This window comes from Delphinus delphis, chromosome 1 (assembly GCF_949987515.2).
Source record: "Delphinus delphis chromosome 1, mDelDel1.2, whole genome shotgun sequence".
NCBI classification, from domain to species: domain Eukaryota; kingdom Metazoa; phylum Chordata; class Mammalia; order Artiodactyla; family Delphinidae; genus Delphinus; species Delphinus delphis.
The window spans coordinates 4,355,097-4,377,095 of NC_082683.1; the positions used below are offsets into that span (position 1 = coordinate 4,355,097).

At 62.3% G+C, this 21,999-nt stretch overlaps 1 protein-coding gene across 1 annotated transcript in view; it reads right to left on the reverse strand.

Moving 5' to 3' along the window:
- Positions 1-2,507: 2,507 nt before the first annotated feature.
- The window catches only part of ACOT7 (acyl-CoA thioesterase 7), a 90,346-nt gene continuing 70,854 nt past the window's right edge, over positions 2,508-21,999 (reverse strand). Inside the window, exons 8-9 of the mRNA XM_060027737.1 lie at positions 18,695-18,879; positions 2,508-2,912 (exon numbers count right to left, since the gene is read on the reverse strand). Of these exons, the coding sequence (XP_059883720.1) occupies positions 2,814-2,912; positions 18,695-18,879 (284 nt within the window). The 3' untranslated portion in view covers positions 2,508-2,813. The remainder of the gene's footprint in view (positions 2,913-18,694; positions 18,880-21,999) is intronic.

The following is a 21,999-nucleotide window of genomic DNA, read 5'->3' on the forward strand; positions in this document are numbered from 1 at the left end:
GGCCCTGAGGACTGGTGGCCTCTAGAAATTGGGGAGTCGTTTATGGGGGGGAGCCAGGGCAGGAAGAGGTGAGGTTGGGTCAGCTAAGGATTCAGACTTACCCTCGGGCCTTTGGGGGGGCGGGGGTTCCACCGCGGGAACCAAGTGAATGGACCACTGGGCTGCCTGCTGGGTGGTTGTCCCTCCCCCCATGGGCTCCGAAGTGTTCTCTGTGAAGCTGAGACCACGACCAGGCAGCTGGGAGAGGCCAGGACCTGCGACCTGACACCCCTGGCCCTCTCTCTTCCCTCCCTCAGGAGCTTGCCCTCCACTTAGCACTCCTAGCAGGGCACAGGCTGTCGTCACCTCTAGGCTAGGTGGGGAAACCCATTAGTCCCCTTGATGGGGTTCTCTGGAGACCCAAGTCACAAGAGAGAGTGGCCTCTGGCATCCCATCCAGTCAGAGGATCCTGCCTGCCTCTTCTAGAAAGCCAGGGACCACACACACCCCGGACGAAAGGCCTCTGGAGTCACTCTGGGCTGCCCCGCAGGGCACTGTCCTGCCCCACAACCGGGAGCACCCACGAGTGCCCAGCCCTGTGTCTGGAGGAAGGCGGGCATCTGCTCGGGACTGGACTCAACAAAATGCAGCCAGTGCTGCCTGGCTTCTGTGCCCACCTACACCATCTCCTCCACACCCCCGAAACAGCTGGGGAGTTAGAAGCAGCTTTTAGGGGGCCCAGAGTGAGTCTTGGGATCAGGTGTTTTTTTTTTTTTTTTTGACCGCGCTGCACGGCACGTGGGATCTTAGTTCCCCGACCAGGGATCAAACCCGCACCCACTGCATTGGAAGCGTGGAGTCTTAACCACTAGACTGCCAGGGAAGTCCCCAGGATCAGTCTCAGACAAAAGTCAAAGTGTTTGTATAGCAAAGGTTCCACAATGAAGCAGAGCTGGAGAATGGCGAGTCCTGGGCCATGCGCTCCCTGTGTGTGGCTTCTGGGTGGTCAGGGCCCCTGATGAGCTCTCCGTGGACAGGCCAGCTCCCTGCCCATGTGACCCTGGTTGTAAATAGGGCATCAGCAGTAGGAGGCTGACACAGGGTAGCTGGTAGTCAAGTGTGGCATTTCTAAGGCAAACAGGCAATCCAGCCATCCAGAGCATGGGCCAGGCCGCTGCCCAGCTGGCAGAAGGCAGCCTGCCCCGCGCCTGTGGCCCCAAGCGCACCCCCACGAGCGAGCCCAGCTCACCATGGCCGCCTGTACTAGTGCCCCTGCCCCTGGCTTAGCTGGCTCTGGGGGCAGGTGGGAGATTAGCTTCCGATGGCCACCGTGGGGAGCCCCAGGGCCCAGGCACTTTGGGGCCGGCTCGCCTCCGCACCACTCCCTGCCCAGGGCACCGCCTATAGCCTTCAGGAAGTTGGCACAGGGTGTGGGTGGAGCTGGGGAGGCTGAGGCAGCCTCCAGGGGGCCGGGGGGCAGGGTGGGGCTGCCGTGGCCTCCTGTGGTCTGTTCCCCCCCACTGCTCCCAGGCAGGAAATAACCCCGTCAGCCAGGACCGGGGCCCGAGACGGATTCCGGAGGTCCTGGCAGGCGTTTCTGCACATCTGGAGCCACGTTCTCTCTGTCGGGGCCCGAGGGAGCCCTGCGTGAGGCCGTAGTTGTTGGTGGCCAGTCTCATCCCCAGGCTTCGGGGACCAGCCTGGGTCAGGAGCGTTCCCCTAGGCGATGGTGACTGCCAGTGCTTGGTGCAGGGGCCCTTCTCAGCTGGGGCTGGGGCTGGGGGGCTGGGGGGCTGGAGTGGCCTTGGCCGCGTATCTGCCCTGAGGCTGCTGGACCAGGTGCACACACACAGCCTCACACTTCACATGTGCACACACACGTGTGCAGAGACAGGGATGCCGACACACGTGCACACGCGTGCACACACACACACACACACACACGCACACACACTGCCCCTCGGACCCCCACCCCACGAACCTTCCCAATAACGCCCCTGCCCGAGTGGCTGGGGGTTCCCACATCGGGCACAGGGGCCCTGGCACCAGCTGGGGAGGCTCCCTCCAGCAGGATCCCTGCCTCTTGCTCCGAGGTGTCTCAGCTGCCTCCAGGGAGCAGAGGCCAGGCCCAGGGCAGGCCTGCCCCATGCTGAGCTGTGGTCTGGTCTGGCTGAGCCCGCCTCTTTCTGCCCAGCTCCTTGCCTGAGTCCTCACAAAAGCACCCCAGCCCCCATGGACAGGAAGGCCAGTGGGACACTGGTTGGGGCCTCAGAGCCAGGACACGGAACCAGGGCCCAGGAGGGGGTTGAAGGGTGGGAAGGGAGGAAGGGGTGCTCTCTCTCTGTCCAGCAAGCTGTCGGGCAAACACAAGTGGGCGCCGCTGTGCCCAAGGTTCTGGGGTACGTGCAGGTACAGGCACCGGGGGGGTGGCCCTGAGGAAGGGGGGGACCCGTGGGAGCCCACAGCCCCCAACACCCCGGGGAGAGCAGCCGCCCAGGACAAGCAACCACCCAGACCAAGGTCCAGCCAAACAGCAGCTTTATTAGCGATGCTGGGCTTTCCATACCGTACAGCGCGCGCCCCAGCATCCCCCAGGGCTTCCAGGGAACGCCCTGGGGCGTCGGGACAATACTGCGGAGCACTTACACGGGGATGATATAAATAAAGCTTTGGTGTATAGGTTTCCAGGAGAGGTGAACACAGGTTAACACTGCGAGACGAATACTTCACACAACACCAGCTGTCAACGTGAACTGGGGTTTTGGCCAAGGGGTAACTTCTAAATGATGAGACGCTGGGGGCTGCTCCAGGCCCCAGCGGTAGGAGGGGGCGTCTAGGGCTGAGGCTCCGCTTGACCCTGTCGTTTTGCCTTCATCTGCAGGTACCGCCCTTTGCCTTCCTCAAAGCGCTTCTTCTCGTCCTCAGTCTCGGGCTGCGGACCACACACAGAGAAGCAGGCAGGTTAGAGAACCTGTGACTGCAGCGGAGCCTGGGCCCTGCCCCGCCCCGGCCCTCCCCGAGGGCACAGAGAAGCCGGCCCAGGCCCCATCTTCCTGACAGCCCACAGCGAGCATCCCTCCCCGTGTCACCTTCCACAGTAGGCCAAATCCTGAGCCCAGCGCCATTTTGGTAATGAACTTCAGCTGAAAATGCAGTTGATGATGAAACGCGGGAGGGGAGGCCTAAAGCAGAGCCGAGCCAGGGCAAGGAAGAGGGGGATCCCCCACGTTTGCGCCACTCCCAGGGAGCGCCAGCTGCTGTCCGTCTCTGCCCCAAAGGGAAGTGGGGCCAAGCACCGTGCTGGCTGGGTGACCTTGAGAAGGCCACTTTACCAGGAGTGAGCGACCACACTGTGGGCAGCGAGTCCTGGCCAGCACAGACGCCTAGGAAGTGGCACCTGGTGTCCTCTTCACCTCTTCTCTGCTGCTTCCTTCCTCTGAGCAACCTAAGAAGCCAGGTCCCCGAGTGACCAGGGGACTTGGCCAAGGGCTGGGTCTTGCCCAGGGCAGTCCCGGCTTGTGCCTGCCGACCCAGCAGGATGGCGAACGGTGCCCCCTCTCACTCTTGAGAGTGGCCTGGCCTGGCTGCTAAGTGGTGTGGCCCTGGCCAGAGAGATCCACTGCGGCAGCATCAGGGGGTCACTTCCCAAGGCCCCATCTCCCGCCCCCCAGGGCCAGCGATTCGGGCTTAAAGAGCTGTGCGAATTCCTCTGGGACGACACTGCCTTGCGACACTTTGAAGGTGTCTGAAAGCCAAAGAAATGGGGCAGTTGCCCTTCATCCACAATGACACCAAGCCCTAGCAGCTATTTTTGGCCCAAGGGTTTTACAGACAAATGGTATATTGGCAAAAGAGAGAACGATCAGCCTGAGGATGGAATGTCAGGTCATACCGAATACTTCCTCCCCTTCAGCCTTCTCAGCAATTGTTCTCTAAATGTCACCAGGTGTAAACTGTCAAACCTTGCGGCTCAGAGCCAGTAGAAAGTTCGGGTATCTGAAGCACCAGGATCGTGGTCCTTATAGTGGTTCCGGTTCCTGTCTGAAGAGTCTCGGGGCAAACATGGAAAATGGTGGCTTTTCCAAGACACTTTATTGGAGGCCTGCTCTGGTTTCACCTCTGGCTGACTTTTTAAAAATAAAATTTGAGGCTACTCAATTTGACTTGAAACAGCACAGGGAGATAAACTGTTCTATCTCAGTTTCAGCAGGCAGTTCTAAGCGGGCAAGACCCCCGAGTCCTCCAGCCCCTGCTGCCCAAGGTACCCCACGAACACAAGTCCACATCCTGCTGGGCCCAGCCCAAGGTTTCTGCACACATCCAGGCAGAATGTGCTAGCTCGGGGCCTCTCAAATGTTCACGTACGCACGAATCACTTGAGGATCTTGTAAATGTGGATTCTGACCTGGTGGGTCTGGGGGTCAGAGGCTGAGACCTGTTTCTTTTTCATACATTTATTTATTTATTTTTGGCTGCATTGGGTCTTCGTTGCGCGCAGGCTTTCTCTAGTTGCGGCGAGCGGGGGCTTCTCTTTGTTGCGGTGCGCAGGCTTCTCATCGCGTTGGCTTCTCGTTGCGGAGCATGGGCTCTAGGCACGCGGGCTTCAGCAGTTGTGGCACATGGGCTCAGTAGTTGTGGCTTGCAGGCTCTAGAGCGCAGCCTCCGTAGTTGTGGCGCACGGGCTTAGTTGCTCTGCGGCATGTGGGATCTTCCCGGACCAGGGCTCGAACCTGTGTCCCCTGCACTGGCAGGCGGATTCTTAATCACTGCGCCACCAGGGAAGTCCTGAGACCCGTTTCTAACACGGGTCCAGGTGATGCGATGCTGCTGCCCGCAGAGCACTTTGGGTAGCAGGACCCTGGCTCCTCCCCATCTCCATCCCTGTTCCAAACGGGGGACAGCCAAAGCGGCCAAGAATGCAAGGTCAAGGCCACCAGGCTAGAACAGTGCGGGCTTTTTCCTCCCCCTCCCCTATATGGAATTTGCTTGGCATGGCTGAGGAGACCTGTGGCTCCCATCCACCTGCAGCCCGAAGGCACAGCCCTTCCTTAGTGGGAGGAGGGGTGTAGCCGGGCTTCCTGCCTGCCTCGCAGACGACCCCATCAGTGCCTATGGGGTCCCAGAGCTGGGAACCGGGGAGTCGGGGCCCGGTGGGGCTGGCTGAGAGGAGAGCTGGAGGAGGGCAGTGGGGGGTCTGGACCACGTCCCAAGCTTCCTGCCAGCTCTAGAAACCCGCCCCTCTCTGCTGGGGCTCTGGGGCAGGCCCTCCTTCTAGCTGGTGGAGTTGCCATCTCGGGGGCAGGGGAAAGAAGGCAAGGGCTTATTTGAAAGAAAACGATTTCTCAGAAGCAAGAGAGTGTGAGCTTGGCCTGGGTAAGGCAGCAGGACCAAGAGGGGGCGGCTACCAGGCCCTCTGCAGAGCCCCCTGGAGCCACGGCCTGCCTCGCGAGACGGGCTTCCTGTTTCTCCAGCCCATCAGTGGTCTTGGAAACCAGCAGATGTGGGATTCGGGTGAGAACTGGGTTCCTAAGTGCCAAGGTCATCAGCCAGGTGCTCCTGGGGCTCCAGGGAGCAGGGAGGGGACCCAGGGAGGGTGGCAAACGGCCCCGTGGAGCTGCTGGCGTGAGCTCAGGAGCTGGCGTCCCATCTGTCAGGCAAGGATGGCCCACGTGAGGCCAGGGCCTGGGTGGGGGGTGCTGGCACTGGGACTGAGGAAGGGCTGCTGGGCCCGGGAGATGCCCGGGGAGCAGCCCACCCTCTGTGGGCACCTAGCCATTGACCCCTTGGGGCCGCCCACACTGCGCACTTGGGTTCTTTCCCTCAAGGACGCACACCACCGTTCAGTTTGCGTTGACACCACTGCCTGCAAACTTGCAGCAGGAGTGCGGGCTCTGTGGCCTCCTGCATCCCGGGTCTCTGTCTCCCAGCTCCAAAAGGGAGATGAAGCCTTCTTGATGATTTGTGGCCAAACGGGTCTGGAAACCTGAACGCTGATTAGCCTCTCCCAGCTAAGGATGCACACAGGTCAAAATCTTGGAGTCAAATAAACCTGTTTAATGGTGTTTAATCAGGGCTGTCCCGCAATGACTTAGCCAGGGACCCCTTTTCCTAAGGAACCTTACTCCCACCTTGGGGGTGGCCGAATGGGGAGCACGGCCCACCCTCTCCTGAGGTCAGCTTGTGGCACGCCCTCGGAGCTGGCCGACAGCCCCGGGAGAAAGAAGCCGGGCACAAAGGCCCACCTCACGTGTGACCCCAGTTACACAAACGTCCAGAACAGGCAACTCGACAGAGAACACAGATTAGTGGTGGCCAGGGGTTGGGGGAGGGATGAAGACTGGCGGTGTGCTGTGTCTTTTGGTTTTTCTTTTAAAGAAATGCAAGCATTTCTTTCTTGCTTTTTCTTTTTAAATAATTTATTTGTGTATTCATTTTTGGCCACGTTGGGTCTTCATTGCTGCGTGCGGGCTTTCTCTAGTTGTGGCGAGGGGGGGGCCACTCCTCGTTGCGGCGCGTGGGCTTCTCATTGCAGCAGCTTCTCTTGTTGTGGAGTATGGGCTCTAGGAGTGCAGCCTTCAGTAGTTGTGGCTTGTGGGGTTCAGCAGTTGTGGCTCACGGGCTCTAGAGCGCAGGCTCAGTATTTGTGGCGCACGGGCCTAGTTGCTCCGCGTCATGTGGGATCTTCCCAGACCAGGGCTCGGACCCGTGTCCCCTACATTGGCAGGCGGATTCTTAACCACTGCGCCACCAGGGAAGTCCCTCCTTTTTTTAAAAAAATAATCAATTAATTAGTGGCTGCATTGGGTCTTGCTGCTGTGCGCGGGCTTTCTCTAGCTGTGGCGAGCGGGGCTACTCTTTGTTGAGGTGCGCAGACTTCGCATTGCGCTGGCTTCTCTTGTTGCGGAGCACAGGCTCTAGGCACGTGGGCCTCAGTAGTTACAGCTCTTGAGGCTTAGTTGCTCTGCGGCATGTGGGATCTTCCCGGACCAGGGCTCGAACCCGTGTCCCCTGCATTGGCAGGCGGATTCTTAACCACTGCGCCACCAGGGAAGCCCAGATTGTACATTTTAAGCAGGGGAACTGTACGGCGTGTAATTATATCTGAAAAGCACCCCAGAGGTACAAGTGCCATCCTAGTTTACAGAAAGTCAAAGGGAAGGTTCAGCGGGGCGGTGCCCCACCCAAATCCGGGCACATGAGGGAGGGGCACCGGCGCCGGGGTGATGCGCACTGAATTAAACCATGCACTTGTCCTGCCGCGGCGCCCGGGCCTGGATGCGTGCACTCCCCGCGAGCACACAGACCACCCCCTGCGGGACCCTGCCCTGGGGAGCTGACCCGCTAGCTGACCACACACGGGAAAAGAGCAAGCCGACGCAGTACTAGGAACGTGACAATGGCAGGGACCAAAGACAAAGGAGAGCAGAGCGAGGTGGTCTCGAGGGCCAGGTCCTGGGGAGGGTTCCTGGGAAGGCGTGCGGGCACCACCCAGCCCACGAGAGTCTGTGTAACAACCCAGGAGGGGTCCAGAGCTGTCACCCTCCCCTCCCACCAATGAGGACGCGGGGCAGAGGCTGAGGCTGAGCCAGCGACAGCCGCTAAGTGGCAGAGCCTCGGTTTGAGCTGCTGCTGCCCTCCAGACCAGCCTGTGCTGACGGGCTCTCGGGGCGGGCCTGTCGGTGGGCAGCAGGGCACGCAGTGGCCCTCCCGTGTCACCCTGGCGACCCTCCAGAATGAGCCTGGAGCCCCCTGGGCCTGCAGCGGCCCAGCCCCCCTGGCTCTTCTCCATCCGGGAGGGGACAAGCCGGGGCAGGGGTGCGTTCCTGTCCCAGCCTTGGAGCCAGGCGCCTCCCCGAGGAGCTGCCTGGGCACTAGAGGCGAAGAGCAGACGGGCGCTGCGCCTTCCCCTTCTGCCAGGTCCTGTGAATGCCAGCGGGCCACATGCAGCTGCCCGAGCGTCCTCCGCATCTCCACACACACGAACAAAAATGCCGGCCCTTCCATCACATTTGGGGCCACGACCCCCATGCTCTCCACACACTCACGAGGAATGCCCTCTCTAGGTCATAAGCTCTGGGAGTGAGGGGTGAATGTCTGGGGGTAGCAGAGCATCTAGAAGCCAGGGGAGGACCACGCTGGGTCCTCATCAGGGCCGGTTCTGGGGCAGCGGGCAGGGTGTCCACTTCCGGGTCGTGCCCACACAGAGTGGGCGCCTCGTCTGCTTCCCCTTGTCCCACCAGGCCCCGATGTGCAGCTGTGACGAGCCCAGCCCTCTACGGGGTCCCCCTAGATGACTGCAGCTACTCGCCCCCTCAGCAGCCAACGGGCCACCACGCGTCCAGAACGGGTGCACCAAAGGCTATGAATTCTCCTCTCAAACATGACCTGAGGAGGGGCCGAGGCCAAGGTTTAGGTACAAGACAGGGTACATTCTAGTCTCTGCTCAGTGGAGGGAGGGGCCCGCGCCCAGCCCCGGGCCTCGGAGCTGCTGCCCTGAGTCTCTGACGTTCAGTATTCTGCAGCTAACTCATCAGCCAGGAGCTGCCCTCGGACAGACCTCACGCCGCCTGATGATGGAGGTACAGGCAGCTGGCCAGCTGGAGAGCGTGGCCAAGCCATTTGCCAGGCCTGGGGGGGAAGGAGCCAGACGAGGGCTCATCCCTCTTCTCGCCTCTGGGGACGGCGGCCTGGGCTGCACGTTCCAGGCTCTGAGGATTCGGTGCTGCTACCCCGAATGCTGACAGCCCCCCTCACTGGCCTGCCCTGGAAGGTGCCCAGCGAGGGCACACGTTTAAGAAGACAGGCCCTGGCCGCCACCCTAGGGGGAAACAGCCAGAGGTGAGCAGAGCAGCCTCACTGCTCTCTGTGGAGGTGGGCGCCCTGCCCTGCTGGCCGGTGGACACTCAGCCTCCCCAGGGCCACGAGCTCTGATAAACAGCTCTCCTGGCCAAGTGACTAAGAGGGTCCACCACTTCCCTGCTGGGCACGGAGCTGACAGAACGAGACAGATGGCTCCCGGCACGCGGCCCCGCCCACGGCCCCGCGCCGCCTCCTCACCTCCTCGCAGCCCTCTCCCTCCATCCGGCAAAGTAAATAAATACATAAGTTGTTGGCTGTTGCTGTTTTTAATGGGGGCTGGAGGTGACGGGGAGAAGGGCAGAAGGACAGAGCTCCTCCATGGGAAATCACATTTTCCCTCAAGTGCCTGAAGCTGCTGGCAGGGAGGAGGGCTCACGACCCCCCCAGGTGGCCCCCTGTGGGTATGAAAAAGGAGAGGGGACAGCAAAGGGGCCCACAGGCCGCTCAAGGCGTGGTGACCCCTGTTTACCTGCCTGGTGGAAGGGACAGCGGAGGGGTGGTGAGGATGGGGTCCCCCTGTGGGGGTCACAGGGACCTGCTGTGTGGCCTCAAGAGACGCTGCCCGCCTCCCCAGGGCCAGGTCCTCCCACCTGTAAAATGGGGCTCTCAAGGAGGTGACGTGGCAAAGGGTTTCCTGCAGTGCCAGTGCGGGCTGCTCTCCGCGCATGGCAGTCACACCGCGCGTGTGCGCGCGCACGTGCACGCTCGTGAACTACTGTCATCACGAATGGCCTTAGAGACCAACTGCGCTCCTGTCTGCCGACCCATAGCCACTGCGCTGGGAGGAGGGCGAATGGCCCTGGGGGTCACCTTAAGGCAGCTGGGCCTTTGGAACGTCACACAGCCCCAGGGACGTGGGGGTGAGGGGAGGGTCCCAGGGCTGGCCCCTCTGTGCTCCGGGCACCCCGCTGGCTCTGGGCCCCCGGGCCTCCGATGTGCATCTTCTCCCCCTCTCCCCCTCTCCTCCCACCGCGCTTCCTGCCAACGCTGTCTTCCGGGCTCCCGTCAGTGCAAACCAAATGTTTTCCATTTTGCATTTTCTGTGCTTCCAGAACACACATTTGGAACTTGGCAGGGAGGGTGAGTGACTAAGTTCCACCCTCAGTAAAATCAAGAGCTTGTCCTTTTTGTAATTAACGAACGTCTGGTGCGAAGAGGGTTCCCAGTGGTGATATAACAACTTCCTGTGAGCCTGAGGGACGGCAGACCTTCTTAATTAGGAAGCCATGCGGCACAGCCTCTCCGGTCTTCATAACAGGAGACGAGAGGGATTGTGGGACAATCATGAAGGCAATTAAGACATCCTCCAACTACTGGGGCCCTTCGGTGTGGCATGGCGAGGGGCTCTATGCATGGTGGTGTCCAGGAGTCCCCAGCCCCGCAGGCAGCTGTGTCCCCCAAGTGCAGCTCCACCTGCAGACCCCGACCCCAGGGGTGCTGGGCTGGGCACCCGGGAAGCCGCCGTCCGGGGGTTTAGCTCCCAGTGGCCGCAGGCTGGGTCTCACCGCCACCGCCGCCAGCACACGCAGCCCCAAGCCTCCAATGATGGGACCGCCATGGGGAGTTGTAGACACCCTTGCCAGGGGCTCCCCTCACCCCACAGCACCAGCTCAGCCCCTGAAATCACTGCCCTCGTGTGCGGTCACGAAATTCCCCTGCGGAAGGGCCAAGAGGAGGCTACGGAAGAGGCAGGGAGCTCGGGCGCTGCCTGGGAAAGGGCAGCGATGGGTACCAGTCTCCGCTGGGAGAGGGGACACAGGCCCTGCTCACAGCACTGGCCCCCGTACCAGCTCTGTGGACACGGCTGTCCCCACCAGACGACAGCTATAATGTCCTCACCGCCTTTTTCTGAGCCCTTCCGACGGGCTGGGCCCCGGCCAGGGGCAGCGTCCTCACTGCAAGCCTCTGGCCCTGAGTGTGCTCACTCGTGTCGGCGTCTTCCCTGCCGTCTGTCTGAGGCCAGCACAGGGCCTGAGACACGGCGGGGCCCAGAAGGCGTCTGCTGAGTGAACGAGCAAACCAACGGAGACTGCAGCGAGAAGGCCACATCAGTGTGACGTGTGTTAGAGAGTCTGCTCGATGGACACGTTCAGGCAACCTCCGTCCCCAAGCAGCTCCAGAAGGCTCAGAGCACCCAGGGGCTCAGCAGGGGCCTGCGCTGGTGACAGAGGCACAAGGTGGGGCGTCCGGCACACCTAGGGGTGGACAACCCCCTCCCGCCCCCGATGAAGCATCTTCTCTCCTGCTGGCAGGGCCGGCATGCCGTTCTCTCATTCTGTGTCTGCACGTGAGCGGGGAGATCCTTCTGTGTGCTTCCTCCCACTGCGGGGTTCCGGGGTCTGTTTCTTCCTTGCATCTTTGAGCACGGGGTTCAGAAGTGTCCCTGTCCCTGGCAGGCCTTTGCCAGGGGACTCCACGCCACCTCACAGAGAAAGCACGAGGCTGCCAAGAAGCCACGGTTCTCACATGGTGGGGCGGCCCTGTGGTCCACCCCAGGATACACCAGGCATGAGCTCACCCTCCTGAAAGACCCTCTCAGGTCCTGCGGCCGTGGCCCTTGCCTGGGCCCAATGACCTTCACAGTCCTCTCCCCAGCTTCGAAGTCACCTTCCGGGGGGCCACAGTGAATCAAGGCTGTCCCGACTCTAGCTGGGATTCTCCTCTTTCCGCTGCACCCTCTGCCCACAGGCCTCTCTTCCTGCAGCCGTGTTTCCGGCACCATCTGGGGTCAGGCCTAACAGTGCCCCTGAGAGCCGGCCTCGGGCCTTCACCTTCTATAGCAATCACAACAGCTGGGGTCACCTGGATTTGGAGACACAGCACTGAAGCAACAAGAAGCTGATGTTCCAGAGGTAGAACCTACCAAGGTTTTAACGAGAAAAAGCGTGTCATCGGTGCACTGGGCCCTCTTCTGGAGAGCTGACTGTTGAACTTGAGTTGAGCGTTCTCCAGAGCCCTACTGTCCACAAAGAGGCCGGCCCAGAGCCGTCAGGGCCACGGCATCTTCAGGAGACGTGAAGACTGGACGGGTTAAGAAGGCCAGAGGAAGAGTCTGGGCTCATGGCAGAGCAGAGGTGAGAGCCAGGCGGCGGGGGCCGCACCCTCTCATCCACACCCCCTGTGGTACCCACACCCCTGGTTCCAGGGGCAGGTGGGACTCACAGGCCACTACAAGTTCCCAAATGCCACCCATTCAGGGGACAGGAGCAGCTTCAAGATTCTGGCATTTCCCCGTGACAAGGCAGACTCCCTGCTAAGCATCCAAAGCCAAGGGGGAGAGAGAGGACATGGGGTCAAGAAGCTTCACGCATATTCTAGTCCCCGACTCGCTCCCGTGGACGGGCAGCAAGGGCACAGCCTCCGGCACTGACGCGGCTCCCCGGACCCTTCCTGGAACAGACGAGTCAGTCCTGCTGTGCTCCAGTCTGAGTTTCCTAAATCAGGGAGCAAGTAGAAGTCATTCCAGCACACCGAATGTCTGGGACAGAGGTGTCTCCCCAAGCCGTAGGGCCACCTGGGGCCCCCAGCCCAGAACAAGCCCCACGTGAGGGCCCTCTTCCCTTCTCTGGGGGTGGGATGTATGTTCCTTTCACCGTATCAGGCTGTAGAGAGCAGGCCTGGCCATGGTTGCAGGGAGGTGATGGCTGCCCCTTCACTCCAGGCTCGGGTCCTAGGATCGAGGAGCTGCCCACTGCCGGAAGCCTTGGCCCCGTGCTTCCTCTTCGGTGCAAAGCAGCGAGGAGCTCTCTGGTTAGATCACGGAGATGGTGCCGAGACCACAGAGGACCTGCCGGCCTGGGGTGGCTCCAGTGGGGAAACGGAGGCTCAGAGACCAGAAGGGGCTGCCGTGGCCAAGGGGCTCAGGGTCTGCTCCAGGTCGACTCCACGTCAGGGCCGGCCGCTGGACTCTGGGCGAGTCCCTGCCCATCACTGTCACTGTGGCCTGTCTGTGGGCTCGGACAACCCACCCTGACACCCACCAGGGAGGCGGGTCGGCATCTCGTGAACGCTCAGCTGCCTCCCCTGGGACCATCGCTGCTGTGGGCACCGGGGGCATCCACCCTGCCGGCTCCCAGTAGACAGAGAATGGCCTCGGCGGGCACCTGGCCCCAGGGAGTGGGCGCTCAGGAAACCTGGTGGCGCCTGACCCTCGAGGGTTCCCTGAGGTCCGGGTGTGATGCACAGGGGAAGCACTCACAGCTGGGAAAGTGCAGAAGCACACGTTTTGCCGTGTTCTTGGCGGAGCTCCACCGGCTGCGAGAGGGAAGGCCGGCTGCCTCCCCGATCTCCTCACTGCCGCCGCTTTCATCCCGACTTGTCACTTCAGTGGCTGACGACAGAGGCCCCAGGGTCCAGGCCCCTGTCCTCTGCACGCCAGCTGTCCGTGTGGACTGGGAGGCGAGGGTCTACAAGCAGCTGCCAAGACCCCCGCGCCGCAGGCCGCTCTGTGGTTTGGGTTTTCTGGGAGCCAAGCAAACCGGCTTCGGAAAGACCCTGCTCCGCTGCCTCCATGTGCCGTGGCCATGCCGCCCAGCTCGCTGGGGAAAGCATTCCTATTCCAAATGACCCACAGAAGCAGCTGTGAACGTGCTCTCTCAAAACCCACATTGCCTGCGTGCTTGCGATGGAGCCCAGCCTTCTCCCTTGTCGAGGGCGCGACCTCTCCCGCACGCGAGTCTCCTGGGGCCTCGGGGGCTGCAGCGCCCACATGTGAACCAGAGAGAACGGAGGCCGGCCTTGCGCCCAGGACGGGCTTGCTCTGGCTTCAACACAGTCTGTCCATCGGGTTCTCACGCTTCTGGAGACTGAAAAGGCTTCCCACACCCGGGCTGGAAAGTCGCCCATGGGAGGTGCTGGGAGGTGCTGGGGCCAATCTGGGGCCGGGTCCCAGCGAGCCACCTCGGGGCGTTCCCCCACGTCCCTCCGTACCACCTCTCCAGAGCTGGAAGGTGGTGTGGGTCTGTCTGCCACCCCCGAGGTCAGAGGGCACAGCCACAGGGAGGCGTTTAGAAGGAGGCAGAGCCTGGGCCTGGCTGGTTCCACGTCCCGCGCTTGCCTCCTCTAATAAGCAGCCTGGCAGTGCCGGCAGCTGCCGGGCGGGCGCGGTGCAGTAGGCCCTCCCCAGCATAAAATATTCATCAAGAAGAACTCCGACAGCCACGCTGCCTTCCGTGTCAGCCGGGCCCTGGGGATGGGAGCTAAAAATAGACAGGAGGATAAGTGCTGACAGCAGGGGTGGGGAGGGCTGAGCCCCGACGCGGGCACACGTGGGCTGAGAGGCAGACAACTGTGGTGTCGGTGGTTCCCAAGTGAGCGCCCCAGAGGCTGGGCTGGAGGCTAGGGAGTCTGCCCCACCCCCTTTGAGCACGGGGTGGGGGGCTATTTTTATCCACATCGGTGGGCCCCAGGACACCCCAGTGAAGAATCAAAGGCCATCTTTAATTAGCAACAATAGCCTGGATCGACATGCAGCCGGCCAGTGGGAAGATGTGGCCACTGACAACCACCGGCCCCTCAGACCTGGGAATTCGGTTACCCTCCCTTCCCCTTCATTCAAGCAGGTGACTTTCCCCTAACCCCCTACAGCCCCTCCTGCACCGACCCCCCGACCCCCAGGTCCCTATGTTTCTGGAAAGGGCACAGACAGCCCCCAGGGTTCACAGACCAGCCCGGCACCATGAGAGTGTCCCAGCTCTGGGAAGGTCATGGGCTCCTCCACAAAGGGCTCTCCATGCAGACTGGAGCCCGGGGCCAGAGGCTCTCCTCCCTGAGCCCGGACTGCTGCCCCTCCACCCTGGCTGCGGCACTGGTCTCCCCAGCGGCCTGAGCTCTGGGGTGCGGGCAGGGCAGAGGGGGTAGCCATAGAGCGCTCCAATCAGGCCCGAGGCAGCTCCTGGGCTCCCGGGCGGGCGCACACTACAGCCGGCTACGGCCAGAATGCAGACCTTGCCGGGACACCCTGTCCACCTGCATGTACTCTGTGGGAGCCTTTTCAAAATGAAGACAGTCCCGACTCCTTGGCTATCCTTGGTCTCAGGGCCATTTGGGGTGTCCCGCAGGCCCCACTCTCCCTCAGCTGACGGTAGAGGAAAGGGCTCGGACAGCCAGAAGGCTGTCCTGGGCCGGGCCTGCCCTCTAGCAGCTGGGGGGCCTCGGGTGTGTCCCTACCCCTCCTCTCCCGCTACAAGAGGCCAGCTCGGCCCCCAGCCCTCTCAGTTCCTTTTGCTCTCTCTCCCACCAACTCCAGGCCGGTTTCCAGGCAACGGCAAAGAGTCTCTGGGTGATGGGGTGGGCGTGGGGAGTAAGGCTTTATCCAGAGAGGGGAGGGAAGGTCATCAAAGGAGGAAATATCTGAGAAACGGTGGAAGGAGCTGCTGTCGCGACCATCTGAGGGAAGGTGTCCAGGCAGAGGAACAGCAAGTGCAAAGGCCCTGAGGCGGGACTGAGTTTGGGATTTGAGGAACAGAGGTGGCCGGCCTGGCTGGACCCCATGCCCAGGGCAGCGAGGAGCCGCTGAGCTGCTGAGCAGTTCAGGCGGGAGAGGCAGCCAACGCAATTCTGTTCTGAAAAACTTGCCGGGATGCAGCACAGAGTCAGGGTGAGGGCAGCAGGAATGGGGGAGGGCATACAGCTTGGGGCTGAGCGGGAGGGAGGGGCCAGCCCGGTTCCCAGGCTCACCGGGAGGGAATCCACCAGGAGGAGTGGGAGTTTTGGGGGGAGGCGGCTGGGAGACAACGGTTCAGTTCGGAATGTTATGTTTGAAATGCCTGCTGAGACCCTGTGGAGAGAGGCAGCCCATATGGGAGAGTAAAGCAAGGAGGCCCGGGGCCTGGTCCCAACCACCCAAGGAGGGCAGGGTGCAGGTTGGGATCTGTCAGAGCCCCGCGTTTCGGGGCCATGGGGTGGCCATCTGCACACTCAGCAGAGGCCCCCTCAAGGAGGCGCCAGGGAGAGGAGTGTTCTTGGATCTGGCCACCCTGCTGGAGCCTGGAGGCTGGGCAGGCGGCGGGGACAGAGGTCAAGGGCTCGCCTGTGTGGGGCGGGACTTCAGCATCCAGGAGGGAGATGTCCCCCAGGGGCCCTGTGGCAATATGGAGAGAGATGGAACAAGGGTCTGGGAGAGAAGCGGGGCGAGCCTGCATCTGGGGGCCAAGAGGAGCAGGCAAGGTTCCCAGAGGAAGGGGTCTGAGACCCAGGGACACGTGGTTGCGAAGGCCAAGGCAGGAGGAGGTCAGGCCGTGGACAGAGGTCGGGGGGACGCGCGTGCGTCAGCCAAGGGGCTGAGGCGGCTGGAAGCCACCCTGCTGAGCCATCAGGATGGAGGGCGGGATGGCACCCCGGTCCTCGTGGCCCAGGGCCCCTCCTGGGGGGGGCAGTGGTGGAAGGTGGGGAAGAGGAGGGACGCAAGGCCGGGGGCTACAGCGCTGGGGACTCGGGAGGGAGAGGCCGAGGCTGCCGGACCCTCCACTCCTCCCCAGCAGCCTGGGGTGGTACGTGGGGAGGTGACGGTGCAGAGCCTGCCTAAGGACGGTGCCCACCCTGGCTCCCCTTTCCTTCCTTCCACACGGTGGAGCCCCCCATCCTTTAAGGCCAGGTTCACCAACCCTGCCCTGTGCAGCCTCCCCCCACGCCCCCCACCCGACTCACTGGAGCCCCAGCGTGGGGACCCAATGCCAGCGAAGAGCGAGTGGGGGGTGGCCCGCAGAGGACGGAGGAGGGACAGGAGAGGGCCCAGCGGGCAGCTGAGGCTCCTCTGGCCACGGCAGGGGCCTTGACGAGGCCAGACGGCTCCCCCATCAAACCTAGGCGCTGCCCCTGTGGGCCTGCGAGGCCCCAGAGAGGAGCGGGGCTGGGGGTTAGCATCTCCGGCTGGGGGGTTAGCATCTCCGTGGCGGCAGCCCAGGCGAGCGAGCAGGGGCCTCGCGCCCGCCTGGATGAGGAAGTGGTCCGAAGCGCAGTATGTTTATCCTTACGGAGGCTTCCAGTACGTGCTCTTTGCCAGGAGGCACAGGAGCTGCATGGGAGCAGATGCTGCAGGGGCCCTGGGAGGCTGGCGGGGGGCCTGAGTCGCCTGCCAGTCGCTTCCACACAAGCGTCAGGTGCTCGAGACCCTAACCCCCGGCCCCTCCCCAGGCTTCTCGGCTCCGCACCCGCACCTCAACCACCACCCAGGGTTCTGGCTTCCTCCTGGCCCCCTAGTGACAGACTGGCTCAAGACAAACCAGGAGCAGCCTGAACGGAGGCTTTCCTCTGCACCCAGGCTCCCGCGGACCGGCTGTGTGACCTTCCCCAAGTGCCTCAGCCTTGCTGGGCTGACGGTGGCCGAGAGAAGCAGGCAGAGGACTCAGAACCGGCGGGCACAGGGCCGCCCTCCAGGCGGGGGCACTTACCCCGACCGGCACAGCTAAGGAATGTGTGAGGCTCATATAGCTGTCATCAGCCTCAAGGGGAATCTGGAGGCATCGTTCATTCATTCACTCGTTCATTCCTGCATCCAACACACAGTCGCCCAGTCGTGCCTCTGAGCTGGGCCTCCTCGCCACCCTGCCCTCCCCGCGCCCCGCCTTGACGCTGGCCGCCTCAGGCTCCCCGACTCCCAGGCTCCCCGACAGCTGGCACGCACCAAGGTGTTGGGATTACAGCTCCCACGACCGCCCAGCACGGCCCCCTGCCCCACTGGCCTTCCTGGGGGCTCCTGCCCACTCCCCAGGCACCACTTCACGTCCACCCCAGGTGGAGGCCACCGGCCCAGCGCGCTCCCCCGGCTCCCCCGAGCGTCCACGCCGCCTGTCTCTCCTCCTGGGACTGGCTTCAGGCCTTGCACACAGCAGGATTCATGCATTTTCCCAACCGCACCCACTAAGTGCCAAGACTGTTCCAGCCCCAGTGAGCCACTAGGAGCACATGTGTTCCAGTTCGTGAAGCTCAGTCCAGTGGGGGAGGGACAACCGGCAAATGAGCAGCTCCCACAAGCCGGGGCGCTGGTGCTTTGGAGAAAGGCAGGGCAGGGACGAGGCCAGACCGTGGATGCGGGCCTGGCGTGCGGCGGGTGTGAGCCCCGGAAGTCTCCGGGGATTGTGGCCTTGAGCGCTGCGGGCCCGTGGGCGCCAAGAGCTGAGGAGGGGGCCGGGGGCGAGACGGAGGGAAACCCTTACAAGTTCAGTGAATACAACCTTCTCTTTTCCAAATTAAGAAAATGCTAGTGACTCACCTGTGCCCCCCCACCGCCCCCGCCCCCGCAGCTCCAATAGCAGCCTCTTGGGTTGTGGAGCCCAGGACGGCAGCCAAGCAAACCCTGCTGGTGGCTGAGACCTGCCAGGATCCACGCCTGGGCCAGAGCCCCCAGCTCTGCTCCTGGTGGCGGCCGCCAACCTGCCACTGCTCTCTGCACACCCAGGGCAGAACCTGGCTGGGGAGCCAGGGCTGGGAAAGGCCACGAGGCCCAGACGCCCAGCCCCGAGGTGCAGGGCTCTAGCTTGGCCCCATGATGCAGGACACGCAGGCCAGGGCCTCCTCGAGAGCCCACCCTGGGAGGGTCCTCACCCCCACTCTAGCACTCGTACAAGGTGCCAGGACCAGCAAGGCGGCATGCTTATCCCACGGCAAGGAGCTCGTAAGGGGCGCCTCTCACCTTGTCTGCCCAGTCCCTCCCCCACAGTCCGCGGGGACGGGGCCTCACGTTTGATCCGCCCCACAGCCAAGGTCGCTGGCCCCTCAGGAGCTGAGCGGACCCAGCTGCCCAGAATGGATTCATGTAGCTCGGTTTCTCCTGGGAGCCCAGCAAGCGCCGAGGGGGCTGGCCCAGCAGCGGGGGCAGCTGCCCCCAGGGACACACGGGCCGGAGGGGCCACTCACCACGAGCTGGGGCACAGGCAGAGACTTGCCCTCCTGGCTCAGGGACACATAGGTGAAGAAGGCACTGGCGGCCCGGTAGCGCTTCTGGGAATTGTCCACCACGGGGTCGGAATCCACCAAGACCTCGATCTCCATGGACTTATTGCTGGTGAAGGTCACGCGCCCAGAGATGGTGATGACACAGCCTGCGGAGCACAGACAGCGGGTTAGGGAAGCCTCGACCCAGGGCGGCCAGGCGGCCGGATCGGGCTGGGCAGGGAGGGTGCAGAAATCAGCAGTACCGAGGATGCTGGAAGACACTTGGTTAGACAGCACAGAGCATCCTGCTAACTGCCAGGACATCACAACGACAGCACATCGGGGCCCCCTGAGTGTTCACCTTTCTAGTTAGTGAGGGGGCGTTTCCTTCACTTACGGAAACATTTAGAGCCGAAGGGATCTTGGTGGCCACCCAAGCGTGGGTCTCTATTCCCCGGGAGAGGCAGCGGCTGCTGGAAGGATGCTTCCAGTGAGTCCCGCCCCTCAGGGCCAGCCCCCACCTGCTTTCAGATCCCTCCGCAGGTTAAGGACACATCTGCACTGCCCATGCTTTGGCCTTACTTGTGCCTCTGGAGCCACACAGCTGCCCCACCAAGTTGCTCTGAGCCCCGCTAAGGAACCTTCCTCCACCCTCCCCGGCCCCACCCCCCACCCCCCAGCTCCCTGGCTCCAGCGTTCCCGATGCCGGTCAGAGGGCAGCGTCACATGCACCGTCAGGCCAAGCTGCCACGCTGACCGTGGTCCTAAGACCCCTGGAGCCACTGTCTGCACTTCAGCCCACGTCCTCCTACCCTCTGTGCAGGTGGGACTGCGTCTGTCCCGTCAGGCTCCCCTCCCGGTCAGTGTCGCCCACTGGACCAGCACTCTCCTCTGAGCTGCGGATCTGCCCTCCGACAACACCCCCGCGGCCCTGCCCATGGTCAGAGTCCCCAGGTGCTCCCCACCTTCCACACCAGTAGTTTCCCTTGTAGACAGTCACACGTTCCTGTAACACTGTCCTGGGGGTCCCGCTCTCCCTCCACCCTGCCCCAACCTCTCTGCACTCCCCATGCCCCTAAGTCCTGAACATCTACCCTAGAGCATCCCTTCTGCCCCCGCCCTCCTGGTCACGGGCTCCCAACTACCACTGGCCTTGGCCTCCCTTCCCTCGACTTCATCTCATGGAGCCCAGCTTTTCTCGTATAAACAGAAACAAGTTGCCTCACGGGGTAACCATGGGGCTGGCATGAATCGAGCCAGGTGCCGAGGCTCCTGCCTGGTGGCAGGAGGCATGCAGTGCGGTCATTACCGCCAGCAGTGCTGTTTTGGACCCTGACGCAGCACTAATCCTTTCCACTGACGTGGTCAGGACCACCATCCCAAATGCAGCCTGGTTCTGGGCTGGGCTCAAGGAAATCCCTGGCCAGGCCTGACCGGCGCTGACTGCAGGGACCTTTTAACACCCTGGGAACCCCAATGTCCCAGCTCCATGGAGACGGGCCCCCACAGAAGATGTTTAGAGACCAGGAAGACAGACAAGTTGGGGCAGCGGGTGGCTGTTAGGGTGGTGAGCGCGTGGGCAGGCAGAAGCGGGCGCGGTTATCCGTGGCATGCAAAGCGCCTGGGCCCACCCTGGGAACAGCCCCCACACGGCCCACACGGGCCGCTTCCAGGGGAGCAGGAAGGGGAGGTGGGCATCCCCGAGGGTCTCCAGGCGTCCCTGCCTGTCCCCATCATGCCAGCCCCAGTGCCAGCCAGCACCCTCTCACCCACGACCAGACAGAAGACTTGGGGCCCATAAGCCGAGAGGCAGGGAGGGACAAGACCCCCCCTCAAGAGGAAACCCGCCAGAACTCCCTGGCCAAGGGGCAGGGATGCGGGGGCAGTGAATTCGGGGCATTGCAACACTGACCGTTTGTTCAAAGAACAAATGGAGGGCTTCCCTGGTGGCGCAGTGGTTGAGAGTCCGCCTGCTGATGCAGGGGACACGGGTTCGTGCCCCGGTCCAGGAGGATCCCACATGCCGCGGAGCGGCTGGGCCCGTGAGCCATGGCCTCTGAGCCTGCGCGTCTGGAGCCTGTGCTCCGCAACGGGAGAGGCCACAACAGTGAGAGGCAGGCATACCGCCAAAAAAAAAATAAAAAAGAACAGATGGAAACACACTCTTGCTTTGTCTCCTGTGCAAGCCCCCCCACCAACCACGTGGCTAATCACGTCTCATTTCGGGTAGAAATCCGAAGAAACTTCTAATCAAAAGTGGTTTCAAACAACAAAGAAGTTGATTATGAGCATTAGACACAACAGGACGCCATCTTGAGTGTCACTCATGGTAGGAGACACAGTGATTGCTTCCTTTTTAAATTTTTAAATTTTTTTGGCTGCGTTGGGTCTTCATTGCTGCGCGCGGGCTTTCTCTTGTTGCGGCGAGCGGGGGCTTCTCTTTTTGCGGAGCGTGGGCTCTAGGCGCGCAGGCTTCAGTAGTTGTGGCACGTGGGCTCAGCAGTTGTGGCACACAGGCTTAGCTGCCCCACAGCAGGTGGGATCTTCCCAGACCAGGGATCGAACCTCTGTCCCCTGCATTGGCAGGTGGTTTCTGAACCACTGGACCACGAGGGAAGTCCCTGATCACTTCTTAAAAGTCGGGAAAACTTCAATTATAGCCAGAACACCAGCCTCTTCACCTCTCAGAGATGGTGACATCTTTATTCTCACAGCCCACAGGCTTTATTTACCACTGGCTGGCCACCACGGAAAGGTGCTTGAAAGTTGGAAGGCGGACTAGGTCATTGAGGGCCTGGGGCCTAATCTGAAACTGACAAGGAGAGACCCCCGTGCTGCTGAGGGCCTCCCCTTCCCTGACCCTCGGCTCAGAAAGTGCACTCTGGGGTCTGTGGTCATTCGCTGGGGATGGGGTGGTCAGAAGCACCTCAGGGCAGCTCCAGCCACATCCACGGTTCGTCAGCTCCCAGATGCTGGGAAGGCTCCCACCACCCACTGCAACATCACTAGGCTCCCCCAACATCCAAGAGTGTAGAGTGGCCAGTCCACAGTGGTGGAGGGTCCCCAGCAATGGGTCCCAGCTTTGTGGGAACAGTCTCCACCCCACAGACCCCACGCCGCCCCTGCCCCATTGCCCAGCCCGGTCCACCCTCTCACGGCAGCTCGGGCGCCCCCCGTCGCTCTCTTTCTAGAACAGAGCTCCTCTCCTTCAGGGTATCCAACCCATCTGATGGCCTGTCTGATGTTTGCCTCCCTCCCAGCCAGGGAGCCCCACGAGAGCGGGCGCC